The sequence below is a fragment of the Arachis hypogaea genome, chromosome 7, assembly GCF_003086295.3.
Source record: "Arachis hypogaea cultivar Tifrunner chromosome 7, arahy.Tifrunner.gnm2.J5K5, whole genome shotgun sequence".
NCBI lineage: Eukaryota > Viridiplantae > Streptophyta > Magnoliopsida > Fabales > Fabaceae > Arachis > Arachis hypogaea.
Window position 1 is genome coordinate 16084652 of NC_092042.1, and position 25963 is coordinate 16110614.

At 33.6% G+C, this 25963-nt stretch overlaps 2 protein-coding genes and 1 long non-coding RNA gene across 3 annotated transcripts; 1 reads left to right on the top strand and 2 right to left on the bottom strand.

Annotated features, from left to right (window-relative positions):
- Positions 1-634: 634 nt before the first annotated feature.
- LOC112702632 (cathecol O-methyltransferase 1) lies at positions 635-13613 on the bottom strand. The gene is made up of 4 exons (XM_025753762.3): positions 12886-13613; positions 2478-2788; positions 2072-2136; positions 635-1155 (listed from the first exon to the last, which is right to left on the bottom strand). Exons 1-4 carry the CDS (start codon positions 13311-13313, stop codon positions 859-861), a joined length of 1101 nt encoding a protein of 366 aa, XP_025609547.1. The 5' UTR covers positions 13314-13613; the 3' UTR covers positions 635-858.
- Positions 8096-9061, top strand: LOC112702631 (uncharacterized). Its single transcript, XM_025753760.3, has 2 exons — positions 8096-8533; positions 8709-9061. The coding sequence occupies exons 1-2, from the start codon at positions 8096-8098 to the stop codon at positions 9018-9020; spliced, it is 750 nt and encodes a 249-aa protein (XP_025609545.2). The 3' UTR covers positions 9021-9061.
- Positions 9335-10163, bottom strand: LOC140174464 (uncharacterized). Its single transcript, XR_011863779.1, has 2 exons — positions 9797-10163; positions 9335-9718 (listed from the first exon to the last, which is right to left on the bottom strand). It is a non-coding gene; the product is annotated as an uncharacterized lncRNA (long non-coding RNA).
- Positions 13614-25963: the final 12350 nt, after the last annotated feature.

Below are 25963 nucleotides of genomic sequence, written 5' to 3' on the forward strand. Positions count from 1 at the left end.
TAAGAAAAAAGAAATTATCCAATCCAATAAAAATTTTTATAAAAAGGAGAGAGTACCTGAGAAAAAAAGAGAAAGAAAAAGAACGTAGATATAGAAAAAGAGCATAGAGTACAAAAAGTACTTTCTGAGAACAACGCAAAATAGGAAAAATAAGAAGGGGTAACAGTGGAATAATAAAAAATAGCACCATGGACAAAAAAGAAAAAAAATTCATAAAAACAGTCCGTGTCCCTCTTCCAAATCCCGTGTCCATCATTGTCCTTCGTAAAAGAGTGAACACAAAAGTATAGAAAACTGTCCCGGAGACAATATGTCCAGTGTCCATGACTTTGCTTCCAAACGCTTTTTAATAATGTGCTGTCCATGTCTCCATGTCCTGTCTCCGAAAACAAACGCTACCTAGAGAGTTGGTCGACCGACAATTGTCCTGGTGTCAACCAATGATCGATCAGAATAGCATGTCACCATAAACTGATCGATTAAGTTAAGGTCCATACGTTATTAGGTCGGTTATTAGAGTTGGTTGGTGTTCAATAAGTAACCTAAAATTTTAAATAGTATAGGACTAACTTCATAGATTATCAAGTCTAGCATTTTAATTGAAGGACTATTGGGAACTAGGACTAAAAAAGACTTTTTAGAAGATAGGATTAATTTAAGATCAAGATTTTAGAGTGTGAGTTTGAAATTAAACCGAGAGCCTAGAGCCAAATTGACATCTCTATTCATATCTATTAAAATTAAACACAATTGTGAGAACACTAAAAGATATAAAGACCTAACTGATGATTTAACTTAAATTGATCAAAACTAAATTATTAACTCTTGTTCTAAGACATTTGAAAGTTTGTGATGTGGCTACTTGAAGAACTCCATGACCCATAAGCTAGATACATTACAAAGCAATGTTATGTTATTAAATCCAGATGCTTTGGCCAAATGCATGAAATCTTGGTGGGTTCGTTCTTTTCCTTTTGGCATTTGAATCATCATGAAAATATCAGATCTGAAAGCCATCTTAGCAACATCTGTCTGCTCTGGCACGGCAGGAAGAACTTTGTCCACCACAATCACTTTTCCATCATTCGGTATAGCCTTCCGACAATTTTTTAATATCTTCAAGCATTCTTCGTCATCCCAATCATGAAGTATATTCTAGAAATAAAATAATATAATCTAAGAAAACTATGGGATCAACTCAATCATAATGTATATAGTTTGTTCTATTAACATCAACTCCGGTTTCTAGTGTAAATGTTTCGGAGAAAAAATTTATTAATACATGCTAATGTGATTAAACATTACGTCTACATAAAAAATTAGCTATCAAATAAATTTTTTATATAAAATAAAAAAATACATATGAAGAATGATTTCAATAACACATTTATTATACACAAATATTCAAAATTTAATTTATTAAATAATTTTTTGAATAAACTACATGTACATTAAAATTAATCACTAGTATAATATATATATATATATATATATATATATATATATATATATATATATATATATATTGAAAATAGACTACACAACACATATATTTATATACAAATACATAATGACTGATTTTGGTAACTAATTTTATTATACAAATAGCATTTTTGTTAATTTGTAGTGTGTATATTTAATAGATATAAGAGCAATGCATCAGATCAGAGAAGCATAAGGACCAAGTGACAGAGCAATCAAGAAAGCCTTAAAGAATATCTGTTTTAACTAATTTTTCTTTGTGCTTAGTTTGTTAGTTGTTCTGTTATCCTCTCTTAGACCAAGTCAATCTCTTATACATGTATATAAAGTGGATAACATGATTGTATAATGTAATCAAGTACACAAATCTGCATATTCAATATCATAGTTTCTATATTCTGCAGAATTCATTTTCTCCTGTTTTCATCATTCTCTCAATCTTAGTGCTAAGTCTTTCAGATATTTTTTAAGGCCTATTTGCATTTAATTCAACCACCAGCCTCATGATGAATAATTTGCAAGTAACAGAGTAACTTTAAACTCACAAGCAAATAAAAAGCTCTATGAAAAACAGCAACATAAACCCCACCTTAATAAAAATGGCATCCCCGTTGGGAACGCTCTCGAACATATCTCCGCCTATGTGCTCCACACCTGCAACAATAGAACAACATAACATTCAATCCTTTTTAGTACTTCAACAAAATGTTTCTATCAACTTTTTATAATAAGAAAACAGCAACACAGAAAGAAAACAACACCATAACACAATATTCATAATTTCGAAGCACATATACAACACGAGAGATCGCATACAAAATCAATAAAAAAAAAAAAGAAAAAGTTGGAAATTTGTTCTGTCATGCTACTAGCTTCATGTAACATCATGCCATCCTTAATTTCTAATAATCATATCAACTTCAAGAGTAGACAAGCCATCTTAAATTAAACAAAAATTTATACAAATAAATTAAATAATGGTAGATCATATATACCAGCATAGATGGGAGCATTTTCTATAACATGAGGCAAATCAAAGTTGACACCCTGGATATTAGGGTATTTAGAAGTGATCAAGTTGAGAGTGGCCCCAAGACCGCCACCAACGTCAACCAGTTTATTGATGTGGTCGAAGCCTTTGTAGACATCAAGAATCCTCTTCATTGATATAGTGGAGGATGTGAGCATAGCTTTGTTGAAAACCTCGTTGAACCGTGGATCAATATTTGCATACTCAAACACATTCATACCATAAATCCTGTTGAATGGTATACCTCCTTCTAAGATCGCTCCTTTCAGTTCACTCCTGATAATTAAAAACCCACCAATAGAAAAAAGAAAGATACTATCGTAACTCATGTATATACTACTTATTTTGGAATGTGAAGTCTAAAATAAGTTGCAACTTTATTTATTTTCATGTGAAATTGATGGTAAAAGATTATTAGATGATAATAGTAAATATATCAATTTATCTTATAATTTTGAATTATCAGTTTTATATGAAAACAAAATAATTAACTATATCTAAAACTCCTGAAATGAATTATTTGTACATAAAATTAAATTTTAATTTATATTATCAACGATACACCTAGATCTTTATTAGTTAGGAAATAGTCAAAATCAGATATAATTTGTTATAATGTAATTGATTCTGAGGGTCAAATTAGTTTGATTGGTTCACAAGCTTATTCTATCTTCTCATAAATAACTTTTACTCTGTTTTTGAACTTCTCAATAACAGAATAAAGGAATTATAATTTAAAATAAGAAAAAGAATATAAGAGTGAAATAACAATTTTAAAAATGGTAACCACTCAGATAAAGATGCTAATTTCACTTTTTGTTAAAGATGTTTTTATATTGTGTTTTAATTGGTTTCTGTATAATTTATTCGGTGTTCTTTATCATATATTATTAAATTTCTCAAAAAATTTTCTTTCCAAAAATAATAAAAAAATATTTAATTTAGACTAAAACAAAAAACGTAATAGATTAACTATTAGATTTTTTTAAAAATTATTTATATAAAAAATATATCACATTTATCAATATATATATATATATATATATATATATATATATATATATATATAGAATAAGCTCTTAAAATTTTTACAAATAAAAAAATAATTAATTTATATTCGTACAATATATAAAATAATTATTAAATTATTATTATATTGTAGATTAAAATTTACTAATTTAAATTTTGTTTTCGTTTTTAATATAAGCATTAGAAATAAATAAATTTTTTATAACAAGATGTAGTGTAACAAAATATATATAATATTAATTAGTTTTTAAAAAATTCTAAAAAAATGATTTTCTCTAATAAAGTGTTATTAGAAAATTAACATTATAAAAACTAATTTCAACCAATATGATATAATAGGTTATTAAATATATTTAATACAAAACACATTGAATATAAATTTTTATTGAGTTTAAATTTTAAATAATTTTTAATTGAATTTCGAATATTTTTATTTTAAAGAATTAGAATATTTTAACGTCATCTTTTTCGTATATTTTTAATTGAGTCTTTGATTTTTTAAATTATAAACCTTATTTATAATTAAGAGTAATATTTTAAGTTTTAACACCCCCAATTAGTCACACATATAAAAATACCAGAACAATTTTATTGTCATAATTATAATCTAAGTTTATAAACAATACAATACAATGAAATTATATATAAGTAATATAACTAAATTTTATCTATATTTATAGTCATATTTCATAAATAATATAATTAAATTATATTTATGTTTATAATTAAAATATGAATAAAAATACAAAAAATTATCATGATGGTTAATTTTTTTTGTTCATATTTTTTTATTATTTTTGTTGTGAAAAGTTTAATTATTTTAATAATCAATTATATTTTAAAAAAGATAATTGAATAACACAAAAAAGTCTTATTAAAAATAATTTATTTATATATGATTAAAAAATAATTGAATAATTATATACAGTAAAAAATTAATATTATTAAAATATAAATTAAAATTTATTTTAAAATTAAAAATAAAGTTTATTTAAAAATAAAATTAAAAATCATGTTATTTTCTTTTTTTTTTAAATTTATCTACGAGTAATTCTATAAATATTTTATGATGAATAAAAATATTAAACTCGTACTAAAATTTATTCTAATAAAATTTAGAATAAAAGACATATCGGTCCCTGACCTTTTTAAAATTGGACATTTTAGTCCCTTAAGATTTGAAAATACTTTTAAACCCCTCACCTTGTAAAATCTGGGACAATTGAACCCCTCCGTTGATTTGGTTGAAAAACGTCACCGGAGAAGGCTGATGTGGCTGGGGCAGTGTGACCTGTCCGTTTAGGTTGCTGAGCTAGAGGGGATACTAAAAGTTGAAGAACAGATCGATCCCTCACCCACAAAACGACGTCGTCCCCTTCCCTGAGCCGATTTCACATATTGTTATTCCCATAACACCCAGAAGCCACGCCTGTAATTACTGAAAACCCTACATGAAGACAAACAGTTTCTTTCTCCCTCCAAAAAAAAAGAACGTCTTCAACTCGTTGAGAAGGTGTTGTGTGCTCAGTGGACGTTGCGGGTGGCGAAGGATTTGACAGGCTTCGTCTTGCAAGAAGCTGCCTTCTGCTACAGAGGTAAGGGTATTAGTCGAATCACACTGTTCGTTCTTGTTTAAGTCTTTGGTAGAATATAATGCATGGGGTTGGGGTTAGTGATGATCGCTTGCTCTGTTTCGGGGATTTAACTGATTTCAAATTCTCAGGCACTTGATCTAGGGTTTAATGTGTGATTGCTATATCTGTGCGTAATGCAGATGGTTGATATATATGTTGTACCTGTTTTTTACCATGGAGGTCATTTTGGTAGAGGACCCGGTGGCACTCTTGAGTATATTGGTGGGAAGGTTGAAAAATTTCCAGAGATGGATTTGGACTTTGTGAATTTTGGGGATTTGGTTACGCTATTCAAGGGTCTGGGCTATGCAACATACAGGGCAGTCTATTGGTATGACCCAACCAGTAATGATCTTGAGTCTGGACTGCACATACTGAGAGGGGATGCTGGAATCAATGAAATGCGGGAAAACAAGTTGAGGAACTCAAATATCAATGAGTTCTATATTTACTTCGATCACGCTGTTGATGAGCCACAGATTGTGGAAGAAGAAGTTGTTGCAGAACAGGGGCCGGAAGAATTTGATGATGCAGTTGATGTGGACAGTATCATGCGAGAGCTTCAGTCATCACCATCGACAGCAGGGGATGGGAATGGTAGTGGGGAGGACGACTTGTATGAACCTCCTCCGAATGGTACTGAAACTGGTTCTGATGATGACTCCTCTAGCTGTGATGAGGAGAATGATCTGATGAAGAAAAGAAGCACTGTGAAAGGAAAGGAGAAAGTGATGCCAAGAAGAAGGGTCACTGTCAAGGAAGGGCCAGGGGCAGAGTCAAGTGGGAACAAGAGAGGTGCTGGGAGAAAGACTGCAGGTGTGCCTAGTGGTAAAGGTACCATGCCAGCTGCCAAGCCCAAAGGAACTGGGCCTAGTGCGAGGCCCAAAAGAACCAAGCCCACAGCGAAGCCCAAAGGAAGTGTTCCTCATCACAAGCCCCAAAAAACTGGTGCTGCTGTGCATGCTAAAGAAGATGTTCCATATGTGCAGCCCAATGACAAGCCTCCAATAGGGCTCTATGTGAATGAGGAGGAATCAGATGATGATGACCCGGTTTATGAGTATGCATCTGAGGACCTTCACACACCAGTGTCATCAGAGGATGAGGGAGACAAGCATGAGTTTCCAGTGTTTAATAAAGACTATGGATTTGGAGAGGGGAGATTTGAGGTGGGTACCAAGTTTGCAACCATAGATGGCTTCAAAGAGGTTGTGAAAGATATGTTCATAGCTGAGGGGAGAGAATTGTTGTGGATAAAGAATGATAAGGAAAGGGTAAGAGTTGCATGCAGAGGTAAAAATTGTCCATGGCTGGCACATCTATCTTACAACAAGACACTGCTATGCTTCCAGGTTAAGACTTACAAGTCTGAGCACACATGTGCAAGAGATCTGGGTAGTAATGTTGCTGATCAACACTGGATCAGTAAGAAGGTGGAAAAGCGAATGGAAAGTCAACCTCATATGACAACTAATGAGGCAACTGATTTCCTCAAGGAAGAGTTTAACTTAGTTGTGCATCCGAAGATGGTATATAGGGCAGTAAAAGAAGCCAAGGAAAGGCTAGTGGGAAACGAAAAAGAACATTATGGAAAGCTCAGGGAGTATGGGATGGAGATTCTCAAGAGTAATCCTGGGTCAACAGCAAGAATTGATGTGAAGCCTATCCCTCAGTCCCTTCCTGTCTTTGACAAGATGTATATCTGCTTCGAGGGCTGTAAGCAAGGCTTCAAGAGTGGATGTAGGCCTTTCATCCATCTAGATGGGGCCTTTGTTAAGACATACCATGGAGGCCAGTTACTATCAGCAGTGGCATAGGATGCCAACAATCAGTTCTATGTTGTGGCATTTGCGGTTGCAAGATCTGAGACGAAGGAGTCATGGAAATGGTTCCTGACACTACTTCAGGAAGACCTGGGTGATGCCTCCCAATTCGGTTGGAACTTTATGTCTGACCAGCAAAAGGTAACAATCTTGCTTTCCTTTATGTGTTTAGTTGTGGGTGTTGATAGACTTAGCCTATAATCTGCTTAATTGTTGATGTTTAGGAAAATAGCCTATAATCTGTTCGTATCTTGTTGTTTATTGAATTAGCATATAACATGTCTAGATGTTGGTGTTTATTGAGTTAGCCTATTTGCTATTTATATTTTGGTGTTTATTGACTTAGCTTATAATGTGCTTATTTCTAGAGTTTGTTAGGGTAGCCTATAATGTTGTTTAATTGTTGGTGGAAATGAGTAGGGCCTGCTGCCAGCCTTAAAAGAGGTAATGCCAAGGGCACATCATAGAAACTGTGTCATGCATATATGGAAGAACTTTATTAATAGGTTCAAAGACATGCACATTAGAGACATTGTGTGGGAGTGTGCTAGGTGTACAACTGAACCAGAATTTAAGGAGAAAATGGATAGGCTGAAGGGGGTAAACAATGCGGCATGGGAATATTTGATGAAATTTGAACCTACCACCTGGGTTAAAGCCTATTTTAGTCATGGACCCAAGGTGGATAACCTGACTAATAATATGTGTGAAGTGTTCAATGCAAAGGTAGTAAAATACAGAGTAAAACCTGTTTTGACAATGTGTGAGGAGATTAGGTGCTACTTAATGAGAAGGATGACCAAGCACATTAGATTGTTAGAACACCATAGGGGTAAGTTAGCACCAGTTCAAGAGAAAAGGTTGCAGATGAAGATAAAACCAAGCAGTAGGTGGATAGCTAAGTGGGTGGGAGACAATGAAAGAAAAAGGTTTGAGGTCACAAGAAAGAAGACGAAAGTGGACGTGGATCTAATCAAGCACACCTGTTCATGCAACACCTGGCAATTGACTGGTAAACAGTTTAAGCCCAACTAATATGTTTTGGTCGTATGTAAAACTATGCTTTTTTACATGTAACTTTTGCTGTTTATGCAGGCATGTCGTGCATACATGCTATTGCTGCTATCAGAAAGAGGCATGACCAGGTTGAGGATTACGTGCATTCATGGTTGTGTATGGAGTCCATTCACAAGACATATGCACATTGCATCAAGCCCGTTCCGAGTGAAGAATTCTGGACCACAACTGAACAGCTGAGGCCTGCCCCACCACCTATCAAACGGCCTATTGGGCGGCCAAAGGTGCACAACCGCAACAAGGACCCTGCTGAAGCTCATATTCAAGGAGAAAAGCTGAAAAGGAGCTTCCAGGTTACATGTAGCAAGTGCAACGAGAAAGGGCATAATTATAAAACTTGTAAAGGAGCTCCAAGCAACCCGAACTGGAAACCAAAGAAGAAGAAACCCAAGAAGACAGTTGACAACTCACAAGCTCTGGTGCTGCTTCCCCTTTCACAATCAGCCCCTCAACCAGAGGTAAGCCGACACCCAAAAATGTTTTAGACCTCATTTGGTAAAGCACTAATCAGCCCCTCCATTTTATGCTTCTTATTATTAGTCAGTAATACAAAATTGATACTGCTTAAGCACTAATTACCCCATTTGGTTACATTATTGTGTCTTTCTTACATAAGATCAAAATCAATCACAGGGTCAAACATTGGGTGAACCTATTGCTGGGGAGGCAGCTGGGTCTGCACCAGTTCCTGCACCATTTATGGCCCAACCTTCAGCTCCAGCACAGACTCCATTCAGACCTCCATCCCAGCTGCCAAGAATGGACCAACCAGACTCCAATGCTGCTGCACATACTTTCAGACCCAAGCAACCAATTGTTCGACCACCAACAAGTGCAAATCCACCACCAAATCCAACACCACACACACAAAAAACTCCAACCAGCAGGGGACCCTCGAAGGAGACCATGAAAGCAGCTACCAGTGCCACAAAGAGAATTCTCTAGCCTCAGAAGAAGTGAACAAGGCAGCATGATTTCTGTGTTTTTTTTTTGGCTAGTTATTAGCATGACATTAGACAATGCTTATTAGCAAAGTAATCTTGGCAAACTTGTTTACATGCCAACCAGAAATTATCATATTTTGGAGTTAACTCATGCTGTTTAGCTATGTTTTGGATTAAATCAGACACAATGTCATTCTAACGTTTTGTTTTAAATCTATCGAGAATTACTATCTTGTTTAATGCTTGGAATAATGTCTGAATGTTCTAAATTATATGCATACAGCAACAAAGAATTCCAAAAAAAACATACATACAGCAACCACAACAAATTCCATGTACATCAATCATTTTTGCATCAATTCCATGTACATCAACCATTTTTACATCAACCATTACAACCAACTCCATGAACATCAATCATGTTTACACCCTAAACATACATACAGCAACAACAACAACAACTACTACACCAATCACAATTATATGCCACAAACTCAATTTTTTTTGGCTTTCAATAGACAACAGCTTCCTTTCCAACTCTTCTACTTTTCTCTCAATATCCTTATTTCGAAGTAGCTGTTCTTCAATGGCTACTCTATCAGCTTCATCCACCGCACCCAAGGCTTCAAACTCGACGGCCCTAATTTTTTTCAAATGTTCATCCAGCCACATAAAGTACCGGCAATACGGTTCTTTAGCCTGGAACAAAATTTCAGTGAATCACCCATTAACACCCAGCACACTATAAGCCAACTACTGTAAAAATCGCTCACTTACCTTGAACAGTGGACACCCAAGAAACACTCTATTAGGGTTACTAGTCGTTCTTGACTTGTACATAATGGCGTAGACGCCACAGTAACACTTGGGCGCAATCGCAACTCGCACACATCCTCCTTGCACAGCCCATGAAGATCCCCCTCCAGGTCTTGTGCATGAAGAGCTCCCTTCACTCATCATGGACAATCGCAGCATCAACACCCATGTCTTCCTCCAAGGTTTTTGATCAAATAGGGCTCAGGGAAGGGGACGACGTCGTTTTGTGGGTGAGGGATCGATCTGTCCTTCAACTTTTAGTATCCCCTCCAGCTCAGCAACCTAAACGGACAGGTCACACTCCCCCCAGCCACATCAGCCTTCTCCGGTGACGTTTTTCAACCCAAATCAACGGAGGGGTTCAATTGTCCCAGATTTTACAAGGTGAAGGGTTTAAAAGTATTTTCAGATCTTAAGGGACGAAAATGTTCAATTTTAAAAATGTCAGGGACCGATATGTCTTTTACTCTAAAATTTATTTTTATTCTACTAAACGTTAAATAAACTATTGAAAAGAATTTTGTTTCTTCCGTTAGAGGAGAATGATAAACTTCCATACTTCTATTATGTTATGACAATAATTGGGCCTATTATTTTTTAATGTACATAATAATAATAATAATAATAATAATAATAATAATAATAATAATAATAATAATAATAATAATAATAATAATAATAATAATAATAATAATAAAGTATGTCACAGTAAAAAAAGAAACACACGTCACCAAATAAATGTTCTTGTATTTAGTACTTTTTTTTTTGCACTTTCTCTTAGTCAAAAATATAATCATTATAATTTTTTAGTTATTATTGTTAGGGATGTTCACTGATCAGATTTTTTTTTTTTTGCACTTTCTCTTAGTTAAAAATATAATAATTATAATTTTTTAGTTATTATTGTTAGGGATGTTCACAGATCGGATATGACTGAAATTTCGATCCAATCCGCAATAAACTCATTAGATCAAATTCGATATTCGCACTTTTTATGTTTGGATCAGATATCAAATATATCCATAAAATAAAAAATATTAGAAAATTTTACTTTTATAAAAAAGTTACATATCAGATACGGATAAATACTGTGGATTTATGGATATGATCTAATCTATGAACACCTCTAGCTACTACTATAGGTTCATTGTTGCAAAAGAATGCTTTTTTTTATTATAAACCATTATTAGATCTTAATTACCATTAAAACAACTTAATTGTCAACAAAGAGATAATACTTATTGGTCTCTAAAATTATGTTCGTATTTCAATCTAATTCCAAAAATTTCGATTTACTCAATTTAGTCTCCCAACTTAATAGTTATGACTCACATTGATTCCTGGTCTTATTTTTGTCACAGTCTCACAAAATCATTGACAACATACTGAGATGGACTAACGACTACTACATTATACGTTCTAGCGACTATTTGATGTGACAATTAAAATTTTTTTACCTTAATTTTTTTTAACTAAACACTTAAAACCCTAATATGAGTCACAGATACCTAAGTTAAAAAATCAAACTAAGTAAATTGAAACTTTAAAAATTAGATTAAAACTCGAATATAACTTCAAAACAGAACTTTAATTTATGTAGTGATTAATTTAAATGAGAATAAAATAAATCAAAATTCAATATAATTTTTATCAATGTTTTCATCAAATTCAAAATTTTTATACCAAAATTAACTAGAATTTCTCTTTAAATTAAAAATTTAATGAAATAGAGACTTTAATTATCTTAACCAATGTCCTAATTAATTATTTTTATATCTTAAAAAAACTGTATATGAGAAAAAAATAATTAATTTATCTACTTTAATAAATAGTTATTTTATTAAAATAAAAAAATTATTTTTTTTAATTTTTTAAGAACTAATTAATATTATATATATTTTATTTTATATTTAGTTATAAAATTTTATTTATTTCTAATGTTTATATTAAAATAAAAAAATTAAATTAAGAAATTTTAATCTATAATATAATAATAATATAGTAATTATTTTATATATTATATGAATATAAATTAATTATTTTTTATTTGTAAAAATTTGAAGAGGCTTGAGTTTGTTTTATATATATATATATATATATATATATATATATATATATATATATATTGATGAATGTGATATACTTTTTTATATAAATAATTTAAAAAAATCTAATAGTTAATCTATTATTTTTTTGTTTTAGTTCAAATTAAATATTTTTTATTATTTTTTGAAAATTTTTTTTTTGAGTAATTTAATAATATATAATAAAAAAACATCGAATAAATATACAAAAATCAATTAAAACACAATATAAAAATATCTTTGTCTGAGTGGTCACCTTTAAAAATATTTGACTAATAATCATTGAAAATAGTCGGGTTTTAATTGGATTTAAAGGATTAACCTAAGGTGTAGTTGCTGTCAGCCGTAATTATCAAGTTAGCATAACAAATAATTCTAAAACAGTTATTACTTTCAAATTTTATATTTTATATTTTAATTTTTTTAAAATGAATACTAAAAGAGTTAATTTTACATAAAAAATGAGCTAATGTTTTTATTTTTTATTATATTTTTTAATTTGATAAATTAAAAAAATTAATTCATAAAAAATTTAAACTTTATTTAAAAATTTATAATTAATCAATAAATTATTAATTAAAAGTTAATTTTTCTAGTCTTCTATCCTTATTATTTTTACTAATAATGTATGTGACAATATATAAATAAATATGTGTATTATAAAATAATTTTACAGATAAAAAATTAATAAAATAGAATAATTTATTTAGTGAAAGGGCATAAAAATCCAAGATAAGATGCGATGCGTTTATTTTCAAATTTAAAATAAAAAATTAAAATAAAAACTCACTTACAATTATATTAATGTAAAGTTGTTAGTTAAAAATTATTAAACAATAATTTAATTAAACATGTCAAATCATTTAATCATTGTTGAGTAATAACTTTTAAATTTCCACCAAAAATTAATGGCTCAAAGAGTTACGTGAAAGGGCATAAAATCCAAAATAATATGCGTTTACTGACCAGCATGGATATAAGACTTTATCCAGAAGATGCGCCAAAGAGGGTCCCCAAGACTCACCATCAGCATCAGTCACAAAGTATTTGGAAACAGGTGAGAGGCTATACAGCAGCCTGTGATGCAAGTTATTAGAGCTTTCTGGATCTTCAACTACAGAACAAGACAGTAATGAATGACTTGCAAGAAGCCTGAGAACACGATCCAACATTGATGCTGCTTCAGGGTTGTTGCTTCCAATGCGATCCGCAATGTCTTTTGCTGAGAGCTTTGCACCTTCGCCTTCTTTTGCTATAATGTCAAATACACCAAGCTCTATTGTGGTCCTCACAGCCATTGGAACCACAACTGAACATGCCATTTGCGCAAACATAAAGGCATCATCTTCTTGTTTCTCAAGTTTTGCATCGGAATCAAGTGATGCAAGAGCCATAGATGTTCGGAAGCAACGGTAGCAACAAAGCAGAGAAATTGGATGGTGTTGTGTATGTAGCTTAGAGTTGGACTTATATAAACTGAAACCTTATCTTGTATATTACAATAAAGATTTTATAATTATTTTTATATAAAAATATTTTTTTAATATTTAAATGATAAATTATATAATTAAATTTTAATATTTATAAAAATATTATTTTTATTTAAAATATGACTAAATAAATAGTTTATACTTCTAAACAAAATATTTTCACAAAAAAAAATATTTTTATCATCTTCATTTAATTAATTGTCTATCTTAATATCTTGAAATGGGAATTTTTGGCCCCACTCTTGATACGCATGTCAACTCCCCACTTTTACCACAAAGATGCTATCTATAGATTGGTGTCTTTATGTTTAATTGTGGTTTAATAAAAAATATTTTTTTAAATATGTTTAAATATCACGAATCGATATATTTAATTTTATGTTAATATATATTTTTTAAATAAAGTTTAAAATAATATATATTATTAATTATTAAAATAAAAAATATTTTAAATATTTTATATAATTAAAAATATAAAATAATTAAAAATTAATTTATATTTTAATATAATAATATATTAAAATATTATTATAATTTATTTAAAAAATATTTTATATTTTATATATATAATATTTTCGTATCTTTTAAAACTTTTAAATTTGTGTGTGTTGCATGTCTTGTATTTTATCATATTCCATATTCGAATAAGTGTCTTTGCATCATAATTTAGAAAGACTTTCACATGTACCAGTATTTTTTATTTTACATTGATATACCGTAAATAATAGCCATTCAGATACTAATTAAAAAATAGAAACGGTTGAGATGTTAGGAGAAATAACTGAAGTGCATTTCAGAAAATTCAGAACATGGTGTGTAATTAATGAACCTGTCTTATCGGTTATAGATGGATGTTGTAAAAAAGTTGTGTCCCCTCTTGATGGGCTGTACTGTTGTAGCATTAATTGCTTATAAATGATTCTTGGTTCAGCCAACTTAACTGTGTTAGGATTTAGGACCATTGACCAATAATCTATTAGACCATCTCCAGTAAGGAACTCATCTCAGTCCCTATTTATGGCCCACTTGTCATAAAAAGTGACTCCACATCAGATTTTGCGTCATAACCAATAAATAGGAACTCAATGAATCTCTCTCTTCTCCATTAGAAGGAACTAATTTTGATCCCTATTGTGTCCCACCTAATTAATTAATTAAGTAATTAAAATTAATATAATAATTATTATTTTTTAATAATATTATTTAAATTTATAAATTCAAAATAATTCAATATTATAAAATATTAAAATAAATAACTTAAATTTGATTAGTATTTTAAATTTTATAAATAAAAATAAATAATTCAACTAAAAATTATTTTATAATATATAAAAATTAAATTTATTTTTTTATGTAAAATAAATTTAATTAATTATGATTTAATATAACAATATAAATAATATTTGATATTGATTTAACATAATTATTTATATTAATTATAATTTAATATAACTAATTATTAAATAATTAATATAAATAATTAATTAAATAGATATATAAGTATTTAATATATATTTAATATATTTTTTATTTTTTTATTAACTTACCACATGGCATGATTTTATTGGTTGTTGCAAGTCCCTGCTTAGAGGGACTCTCAACCTTGATCCCCGTGAAGAGCCCTTTTTCCCTTTTCACTCCAATGGTAATTGAGTCCCCATATGTCAGAAGAGGAACTCTATTTCTTAGCATTGGAGTTGCTCTTATAGGTCTCTTTTTCTGAAAAAAATGGACCTCTGGAGATGCAATTTTGTCATTAGGCTAGTATAATGGTTTAATTTAGATTTTGTAATGAAATATATATTAGTGTTTAAATTAAAGAAATAGTTGTCATTAGACTAGTCTAATGTTATTAACCATTAAAATTATTATTTTTCGTCCTATTATTTCAAATATTACACAAATATTATAATACATTATAACATAAAATTTTTGGTTTTGAGATTAAAAAAAATCTTTTATCATATCGATATAATTAAAAAAGTGAGATTCAACCAAATAATATTTTTAATAGTATAAGTATTATTATCTAATATAATAAAAAGAAATTAGAGAAAATAGATTTAATGTATTTTTATGAAAAATATTAGAAAATTATCAAAATTTATTATTTTTACTTATCAATTAGTTATTAATATTTAAAAATATAGAATAAAAAATATTGTTAGACTATTAAACTAAAAAAATTAAATTAATGACTAAATAATGACTAAAAATAATAAATTCTAATAACCTTTAATATTTATTTTGTTTCTAAAATAATTTTTATCATATGTATATGAATAATAAAATATTCTTTTTTTCATTTACAAAACTTAAATTCAAAATTTTTTAATTAAAGAATAAAATATTCATATACTCATCATCTTTACTAATCTGGTATTGTAATAATTATATATAATAAATAAAAAGAAATTAAAAAATACTGTATATCTACTAATTTATTAGTTTATATATTGATAAACCAATAATTTATGATTTATATTGTATTTAATTGAGTGATTTTATCAAGCTTTTCATCCACTTATTCATATGATTTGCATGATTTTACAATTCCTTCCTAGTTTAGTTCTATGATTGAAAACATGCTTCTTTGGTCTTAATTTAGCTAATCTTAATCTTCTCCTATTACCATTCGATGCCTTGATCTGTGTGTTAAGTATTTCAGCCTTCATAGGGTAGAAATGGCTTAGAGAATAAAGAAGAAGCGTGCAAAAATGGAAGGAACACAAGGAATTGAGGAGATGGCCAGCGAGAAGTCATGCGGTCGCATAGCTCATGCGACCGCACCAAATGGAAGAAATCAGAGTGACGCGTTCGCGTGCCTGGCGCGACCGCGCGGATTGGAAGCTGCACGAACGACGCGAATGCGTAGACGACGCGCACGCGTGATACGAAAAAGCTGAGTGATGCGATCGCGTGGACGACGCGGACGCATGACGTGCGTGATCTGCAGAATTACAAAAGTCACTGGCAGAGATTCTCGGCCGCATTTCAACCCATTTTGGCCCAGAAACACAGATTAAAGTCAGAGAACATGCAGAGACTCAACATGCTTTTCATAATTCATAATTTTTAGTTTAGATGTAGTTTTTAGAGAGAGATGTTCTCTCCTCTCTCTTAGGATTTAGGATTAGGATTCCTCTTAAAGGATTTAGGATTTATTTCATCTTCATATCAAGTTCAATATTCCTTTATTTTGACTTCTCTTATTTTTTTATATGTTGCCAATTTGGCTTAATGACATTCATTTTATGATTTTCTTAATTAATATTATTTGAGGTATTTCAGACTTATGATCGTTTTCTCTAATTTATGTCATTGATGCTTGGGCTCTATCCAAATTATTTTCATTCAAGTAGATTTTATTCCCTTTAGGTTTTGGTTGATTAATTGGTAACTCTTGAGTTGTCAAACTCAGCAGTGGTTGAAATTGACAGATTCTAATTGATCTAGATCGCTCTAAAGCTAGTCTTCGCACAGGAATTGACTAGGACTTGAGGATCAAACTAATTAGTCCACTTGACTTTCCTTTGCTTTAGTAAAGGTTAACTAAGTGGGAGAAAAATTCAATTCTCATCACAATTGATAAGGACAACTGGGATAGGACTTCCAGTTTTCATATCTTGCCAAGAATTTATTTTATAGTCATTTATTTATTTTTCTTGTCAATTAAATTACTTGTTCAATCATTTTTAAAACCCCAAAATATACCTTTGCATAACCAATAATAAGAACATACCTCCCTACAATTCCTTGAGAAGACGACCCGAGGTTTAAATACTTCGGTTATCAATTTTATCAGGGGTTTGTTACTTGTGACAACCAAAACGTTTGTAAGAAAGGACTTTTGTTGATTTAGAAACTATACTTACAACGGGAATTTATTCTAAATTCTAGACCACGCAAAAGTTCTCTCTTCAAAATGGCGCCGTTATCGGGGAATTGCAAACGTGTGCTTTATTATTGGTTATTGTAAATATTTTTCAAAAAAATAAAAAAAAATCAGATTTTAAAATTTTTTATCTTATCTTATCTTTTTTCAAAAATCATATCTTTTTCAAAATCCTATCTTATTTTTTTCCAAAAATTATATCTTTTTCAAAATATTTTCTTTTTGTTAGCTTTTGTTTTTATTTTCTCTCACTACTATGAACTCTCATCCCTTTGGTTATGAGTCTGGTTATAACTATGTTGCAGGAAGAGGAAGCTATAATAGGAATATGCATCAAGGTCAAAGCAATCAAAGATGGACGGAGCCCAGAGGATCTCATCAACCTTTTAGGCAACAACACCCTCCTAGATATCACAAACAAAGACCATTCTACAGTGCATACCAAGCTGATAGATATGGTGGACCGCCTAGTAGCTACCAACAAGCTCCACCGTATGCTTAGAGACCATCCTCACAACATAACTTTGAACCACCACACGCACAAGCCCCTTTCCACCATTCACCTCCATATGACCCCAATCCTTATTCACCACACCAACCACCATATGAACCATACCCAGAACCACCACCTCAATATACACCATCTCCATATCCTTATCAAGAAGAACCACCTCCGTGTTATGAACCTTTTCTCCCAACAAATGAACCCTCCTACCCACCCCAAACCTCTATGGAGAAAGCATTTGTCGATCTAAACTCTACTATACAAGCTCTCGCCGCCCAAATCGGACCACCAAATACCTTCAACAATCAACCCTCAAGCTCCAATGCACTTCCTTTTTAACCACAGAATGATCTCTTCATCCCATCACCACCATCCATGGAAGAGCACCCACATCCATCAATCCAAGAGCAATCCCAATGATGCTATTGATGTGGAACAAGAGAGAGAGGATCATCTTCGCGAATCCATACTTCATAAGGAGCTAGAGGAGGCACTAAAGGTGAAGGTAGGAGAGACCCTTGAAGATGAAGGAGTAATTGGAGGGAGTTGTCATGGAAAGGTAATCATCAAGGAGGAAAAAGAGTCAAGGGATCATTTCCAGAAAACAGTGGATCAATTTCACGCAATCCTTCATCAATTGAATCAAGCGATAAATCAATTAGCTTCCCGATGTTTGGACACTCAAGGAACCCCTATGGCTTCATGTGGATAATCTAATGAAGAACGTAGCATGAAGGAGACATTAGAAACTCCGGTGGACAGTAAGGAGCATGAATTTGTACTGGAACAAGTGAAGGAAGCCGGAACTATTGAAGAAGAAGAAGTGGTTGAAGATTTAGGAGATGTAAAACCTCCATGGGAACCTCAAGTCACAGAACCTTCTTCTAAGGAGTTTGAATTTGTTGTTGAGGAGGGTGTACAACCTTCAAGACATATCATGGTTGAAGACTTAGAAAAGGTTGATCAAAAGATGGAGATTTCAGAAGAAGAAGCACAACCTCCCATGCCCTTGGTGAACAATAAAGAAGAAATTGAATCAGAAGAAAGCTACCAAGAGGAAGAGGTTGAAATTGAAGAAGCTTGCAAAGAGGTGGAAGATGTCAAAGAAGAGCACAAAGGAGTGGAGCTTGCAAGTTCATTAGAAACCCTTCCCCCTAAGTTGCCATCACCCTTCACAACATTCAAGTGGGTAAAATTCATATCCCTTAACTTTCTAATTCCACTTGAATATGGGATACTAGAGACGGATGGTCAACTTAGAGCTCTTTGTGGCATTAAGAGTAAGAGGAAGATGGTCAGTGGTAAGAATTGCCCTGCAAGGTTCATTATGGTTGGAAGTTTTAAGTTTAAATGCAAAGGTTGGTGTAGAGCTCAACTGAATGGGTCTAAGAAGTTGTTTGGCCGCTTCAGTGAGAATTCAGACTGCTTGCCACCCGGATGGAATCATGATAATCAACTTGAAGATGGGTGTAGAAACAAGATTTGGGATCCAGGAATATATGAGGATCAACTTTGGGAGCTCGAAGCTTGTGGAGAACTTCATCAACGCTTGGTAAATTTACTTGGTATTGATAGAGCTTATTGGAAGTCCAAGCATTGGTGGAAGTTTCAAGATGAGTTCAAGCACAAGCCACCATGACAAGGAGCTCGCCAAATGTCCAACTTAAGGACTATAACTAAAAGTGCTGAGTGGGAGACAACCCACCATGGCTGGCCACCAGGAGGAGTAAATAGAAAGACTCTACAATGAGCACTGGCTGAGGAACCACAACCCCCGCCCACCTGCACATCTTTGCATGCACCGAGGACGGTGCATTCTTTAAGTGTGGGGGGGTCGATACCAATCTCCACGGGTTAGTTAGTCCCTTCTCAACACCAATTATTGTCTTTCATTATTGCATTTGCATATTTGTTTGATTTTGTGCATATTTTACCACTTGGTTGAAGTAACATTTTCTTTTTCAAGAAAATTTTTATAGTATTTCACTAATTTGAACAAAACTTTTTGAAAAACTTGTATGAAGAAATATTGTTTTGGAACATAGTTTAGAGCTCGAACACACAAAACCAGTGAGATTTTGAGTCTATTTGATTGGTTGCATTCTATCAATCAATATTTTATCTTTGGTGTGTATTTTTCTCTCTAAAATTATGATCTTTGTCTTGCTTAATTCTATATTTCCATTATTTGATGTATGCATGCACTTATATGATTGAGGCCTGGTGGACGAAATTGTGATCTTTAATTAATGGCTCCTTGGCATGTGCCAAGGAGAACTAATTTAACTAACTGATTAGAGAAGCTCACAAATCCGTTCAACTGACCAGCAAGTGTACTGGGTCGTCCAAGTAATACCTTACGTGAGTAAGGGTCGAATCCACAGAGATTATTGGTTTGAAGCAATCAATATTTATTTTATTAATCTTAGTCAGGATATCAATAGGATTAATTGGATTAAAAGTGAAATTACTGGAATTGATAAAAGAGGGAACAATGTTACTTTGATTTGCAGTAATGAGAAACATGTTGGAGTTTTGGAGATGCTTTGTCCTTTGAATTTCTACTTCTCCTTGAAATCCTCTTCTCACACGCAAGTTCCTTCCATGGCAAGCTCTATGTAGGGCGTCGCCGTTGTCAGTGGCTACTTCCCATCCTCGCAGTGAAAACTATGCTCACGCACTCTGTCACAGTACGGCTAATCACCGGTTGGTTCCCGCTCCTACTGGAATAGAATCCCTCTTTTGCGTCTGTCACTAACGCCCAGCAGGTTAAAGTTTGAAGCACGTCACAGTCATTCAATCCTGGAATCCTACTCGGAATACCACAGACAAGGTTTAGACTTTCCGGATTCTCATGAATGCTGCCATCAATCCGGCTTATACCACGAAGATTCTGTTGGGGAATCTAAGAGATATTCATTCAATCTGATGTAGAACGGAGGTGGTTGTCAGGCACACGTTCATGGGTTGAGGAAGGTGATGAGTGTCACGGATCATCACCTTCTCCACATTTAAGCGCGAATAAACATCTTAGATAAGAACAAGCGTGTTTGAATGGAAAACAAAGGAATTGTATTAAATCATCGAGACGCTGCAGAGCTCCTCACCCCCAACAATGGAGTTTAGAGACTCATGCCGTCACAAAGTATGTAATTCAGATCTGAAAATGTCATGAGGTACCAGAAATGTCTGTAAAAGTTGTTTAAATAGTAAACTAGTAACCTAGGGTTACAGAAAATGAATAAACTAAGATAATTGGTGCAGAAATCCACTTCTGGGGCCCACTTGGTGTGTGCTGGGGCTGAGACTAAAGCTTTCCACGTGTAGAGGCCTTTCTTGGCGTCAAACTTCAGGTTATGACGTGTTTTGGGCGTTCAACTCCGGATCATGACGTTTTTCTGGCGTTTAACTCCAGACAGCAGCATGAACTTGGCGTTTAACGCCAAGTTACGTCGTCTATCCTCGCTCAAAGTATGGACTATTATATATTGCTGGAAAGCCCTGGATGTCTACTTTCCAACGCCGTTGAGAGTGCGTCAATTGGACTCCTGTAGCTCCAGAGAATCCATTCCGAGTGCAGGGAGGTCAGGATCCAACAGCATCAGCAGTCCTTTTTCAGCCTAAGTCAGATTTTTGCTCAGCTCCCTCAATTTCAGCCAGAAAATACCTGAAATCACAGAAAAACACACAAACTCATAGTAAAGTCCAGAAATATGATTTTTGCCTAAAAACTAATATTATTTTACTAAAAACTAACTGAAACATGCTAAAATCTACATGAAATTACCCCCAAAAAGCGTATAAAATATCCGCTCATCACAACACCAAACTTAAACTGTTGCTTGTCCTCAAGCAACTAGATGAATAAAATAGGTTCTAACAGAAATAAAGAAATAATAATATTCTCGAGTTTTAAATGAAGCTCAGATTCTTATTAGATGAGCGGGGCTTGTAGCTTTTTGTCTCTGAACAGTTTTGGCATCTCCCTGTATCTTTAAATTTTCAGAATGATTGGCATCCTTAGGAACTCAGAATTCAGATAGTATTGTTGATTCTCCTAGTGTAGTATGTTGATTCTTGAACACAGTCATTTTATGAGTCTTGGCTGTGGCCCTAAGCACTTTGTCTTCCAGTATTACCACCGGATACACAAATGCCACAGACACATAACTGGGTGAACCTTTTCAGATTGTGACTCAGCTTTGCTAAAGTCCCCAGTTAGTGGTGTCCAGAGCTCTTAAGCACACTCTTTAGCTTTGGATCACGACTTTAACCATTCAGTCTCAAGCTTTTCACTTGGGCCTTCATGACACAAGCACATGGTTAGGGACAGCTTGATTTAGCCGCTTAGGCCTGGATTTTATTTCCTTGGGCCCTCCTATCCATTAATGCTCAAAGCCTTGGATCTTTGCTAAAATTTTCGCCATTTTTTTTGAACTGCTTTTTCTTGCTTCAAGAATCAATTTCATGATTTTTCAGATCCTCAACAATATTTTTCGTGTTCTTTGTCCTTTCAGGAGCCAATATTCATCAAATTCAAAGTACATCTTATGCACTGTTCAAGCATTCATTCAGAGAACAAAAAGTATTGCCACCACATATAATTAATTATAATTTTATTTATTAAGAACTCGAAAAATATAAATTACTTCTTTATTCTAAAAGAAAATCTACTACTTTATTCATGCCTAGTGATGATGAGAAAAATAAATTATAACTTAATTGGAAATAAAATCAAAATAGACATCCTAATTACTACTAAATACCTTCTAAGGTTAATTTCTAAAGGGAATAATCTCTGCTAAGTTAAAACAGAAAAATTGGAACTCAACAACCTGTTGTTTTGAGGAGTGGATGCTCCTCTAATTCTTTTGGGTGTGGTTCAAGGATTAATTTTTGGCACTTCAGCTCCCTTAGATCACGCCCTTGCTCCTCCTGTTCCTTGAGCAGTTTGCAAATCATGCTACCTTGATTATTCTGTTCTTCCTTTATTTGATCCATAGCTTCTTGCAATCTGGAAACAGAAGCCTCAAGCTGTTCCCAATATTCGAATTGGGGCAGTTCTGGGAGGGCTTCTTGTGCTCTCCTTCTGACAGGATCCTCTTGCTGCTGTTGTCTGATCATTGATGTTCCAGTAATGGGCTTTTCAATTGGGATATATTCAGTTATTCCCATCTTTACTCCAGCATCTTTGCAAAGCATAGAAACTAGGCTTGGATAAGCCAATTTGGCGTCCTTAGAATTCCTGTTTGCTATTTTATATAGCTCACAGGAGATCAGCTGATGGACTTCCACTTCTTTTCCCATCATGATGCAGTGAATCATGACAGCTCTTTTGATGGTAACTTCAGAATGGTTGCTGGTGGGCAATATGGAACGACAAATAAAATCCAGCCAGCCTCTGGCTACTGGTTTTAGATCCTCTCTTTTGAGTTGAACTGGGATGCCAGTTGTACTGGTAGTCCACTTGGCTCCAGGGATGCATATGTCCTCCAGAACCTTATCCAGCCCTTTATTGACCCTTATCATTCTCCTATTAAAGGAGTCTGGGTCATCTTTCAGTTGAGGGATCTTGAATATCTCCCTGATCCTGTCAGAATTGGTATGAATGATTTTTCCTCTGACCACTGTCTTATGGTCAAAGATAGCAGCTCCAATGATTCTTTGCCTTTCTGTCTGCCATAGATTAGCATAAAATTCCTGAACCATGTTCTTCCCCACTTTCGTTTCAGGATTGGCCAGAATTTCCCAATTCCTGTTTCGAATTTGCTCTTGGATCTCCGGATATTCATCTTCTTTCAGATCAAATCTGACTTCCGGGATCACTGATCTGTGACTCATTATCTTGTAGTAATGGTCTGAATGTTCTTTAGTTAAGAACTTCCCTTGGTTCCAAAGTGGCTTTGGAACGCTTTCTTTCTTTCCTCTTGGGGCGGTTTGTTTCCCTTTAGGAGCCATGATCAAGAGACACAATAGTTTTTGTGATCACGGGAAAACACACCAAACTTAGAGCTTTGTTTGTCCTCAAGCAAAAGAGAGGAAAGAAGAGGGATAGGAGGAGAGCAATGTGGAATGGTGATGATGAGGAGGGCGCCGAACACAAGATATAGGGAGGGGGTGGGTAATTTTCGAAAAAATAAGAAAGAGATAAGATAAAAGATATAATTTTAAAAGATATGATCAGAAAAAGATATAATTTTAAAAAGGAAAAGATATGAATCAAAATTTAAAATATAGAATTAAATTTTAATTTTGAAAAGGATTTTAAAAGGAGTTAAAGATGTGTTGGAAACAAATTTGAAAAGATGAATTGGAAAGCCATTTGTTCTTTTAGGTTAAGATAAATCTAAAAAATTTGCAATCATTGGATTTTAGAAATTAGGATAAAAACTTTTTGGAATTGAAAGTGATAATTTAAAATATGTTTATGCAAGAAATCATGAATTGAAACATAAAAATTTTGAAAAATTGCAAAGAAGAACGAAATTGTACCTCCTCCCACCATCCTGGCGTTAAACGCCCACATGGTGCATGGTTTGGGCGTTTAACGCCCACATGTTGCTTCTCCTGGGCGTTCAACGCCCATGTGATGCTTCTTCCTGGCGTTGAACGCCAGGAGGTCCTTCTTTACTGGGCGTTTTTCTAAACGGCCAGAATGCTAGCAGATTGGCGTTAAACGCCCAGAAGGTGCATCTTTCTGGCGTTTAACGCCCAGAAGATGCTTCTTCTTGGCGTTTAACGCCCAGAAGGCTACCCTTACTGGCGTTGAACGCCCAGTGGGTGCTTCTTTTGGGCGTTTAACGCCCAAAGTATTTCTTACTGGCTTTTTCATGCCAGTGAGCTTCCAAATTTCTCTGTAACTCTTGGGACTTCAATCAATTACTAATTCACCTTTGAAGATACTTGGACTCAAACCTGTAAAGAAAAGAAAATTTATTTAATCAGTAAATAAACTTTGTAAATGGCTGGGTTGCCTCCCAGCAAGCGCTTCTTTAATGTCATTAGCTGGACTGACACTGATATTCAATGTAATCTCAGTCTTGAGCATTCTTGCTCGAAATTATCTTCAAGATAGTGTTTAACTCTTTGTCCATTGACAATGAACTTTTTGTTAGAGTCACTATCCTGAAGTTCTATGTATCCATATGGTGATACACTTGTGATCACATATGGACCTCTCCACCGGGATTTTAACTTCCCAGGGAATAATCTGAGCCTAGAGTTGAATAGTAGAACTTTTTGTCCTAGTTTAAAGACTCTGGATGACAATTTCTTATCATGCCATCTTTTTGCTTTTTCCTTGTAGATTTTCGCATTTTCAAAAGCATTGAGTCTAAACTCCTCTAGCTCATTTAACTGGAGCAATCGTTTTTCTCCAGCTAATTTGGCATCAAGATTCAGGAATCTGGTTGCCCAGTAGGCCTTGTGTTCCAGTTCTACTGGCAAGTGACATGCCTTTCCATACACAAGCTGGTATGGAGAGGTCCCTATAGGGGTCTTAAATGCTGTTCTGTATGCCCACAGAGCATCATCCAAGCTTCTTGACCAATCCTTTCTACGGTTAATTACAGTCCGTTCCAGGATTCTTTTAAGTTCTCTATTTGAGACTTCAGCCTGCCCATTAGTTTGTGGGTGATATGGAGTAGCCACTCTGTGGTTGACTCCATAACGTACTAGAGCAGAGTAGAGCTGTTTATTACAGAAATGAGTACCCCCATCACTGATTAACACTCTAGGGATACCAAATCTGCTGAAGATATGTTTCTGGAGGAATTTTAACACTGTTTTAGTGTCATTAGTGGGTGTTGCAATAGCCTCCACCCATTTGGATACATAATCCACTGCCACCAGAATATAGGTGTTTGAGTATGATGGTGGGAAAGGTCCCATGAAGTCAATGCCCCATACATCAAACAACTCAATTTCCAAGATTCCTTGTTGAGGCATAGCATAACTGTGAGGCAGGTTGCCTGATCTCTGGCAACTATCACAGTTAAGCACAAATGCTCGGGAATCTTTATAGAGAGTAGGCCAGTAGAAGCCACTCTGGAGGACTCTTGTGGCTGTTCGTTCACTTCCAAAATGCCCTCCGTACTGTGATCCATGGCAATGCCAAAGGATCTTCTGTGCTTCTTCTTTAGGCACACATCTACG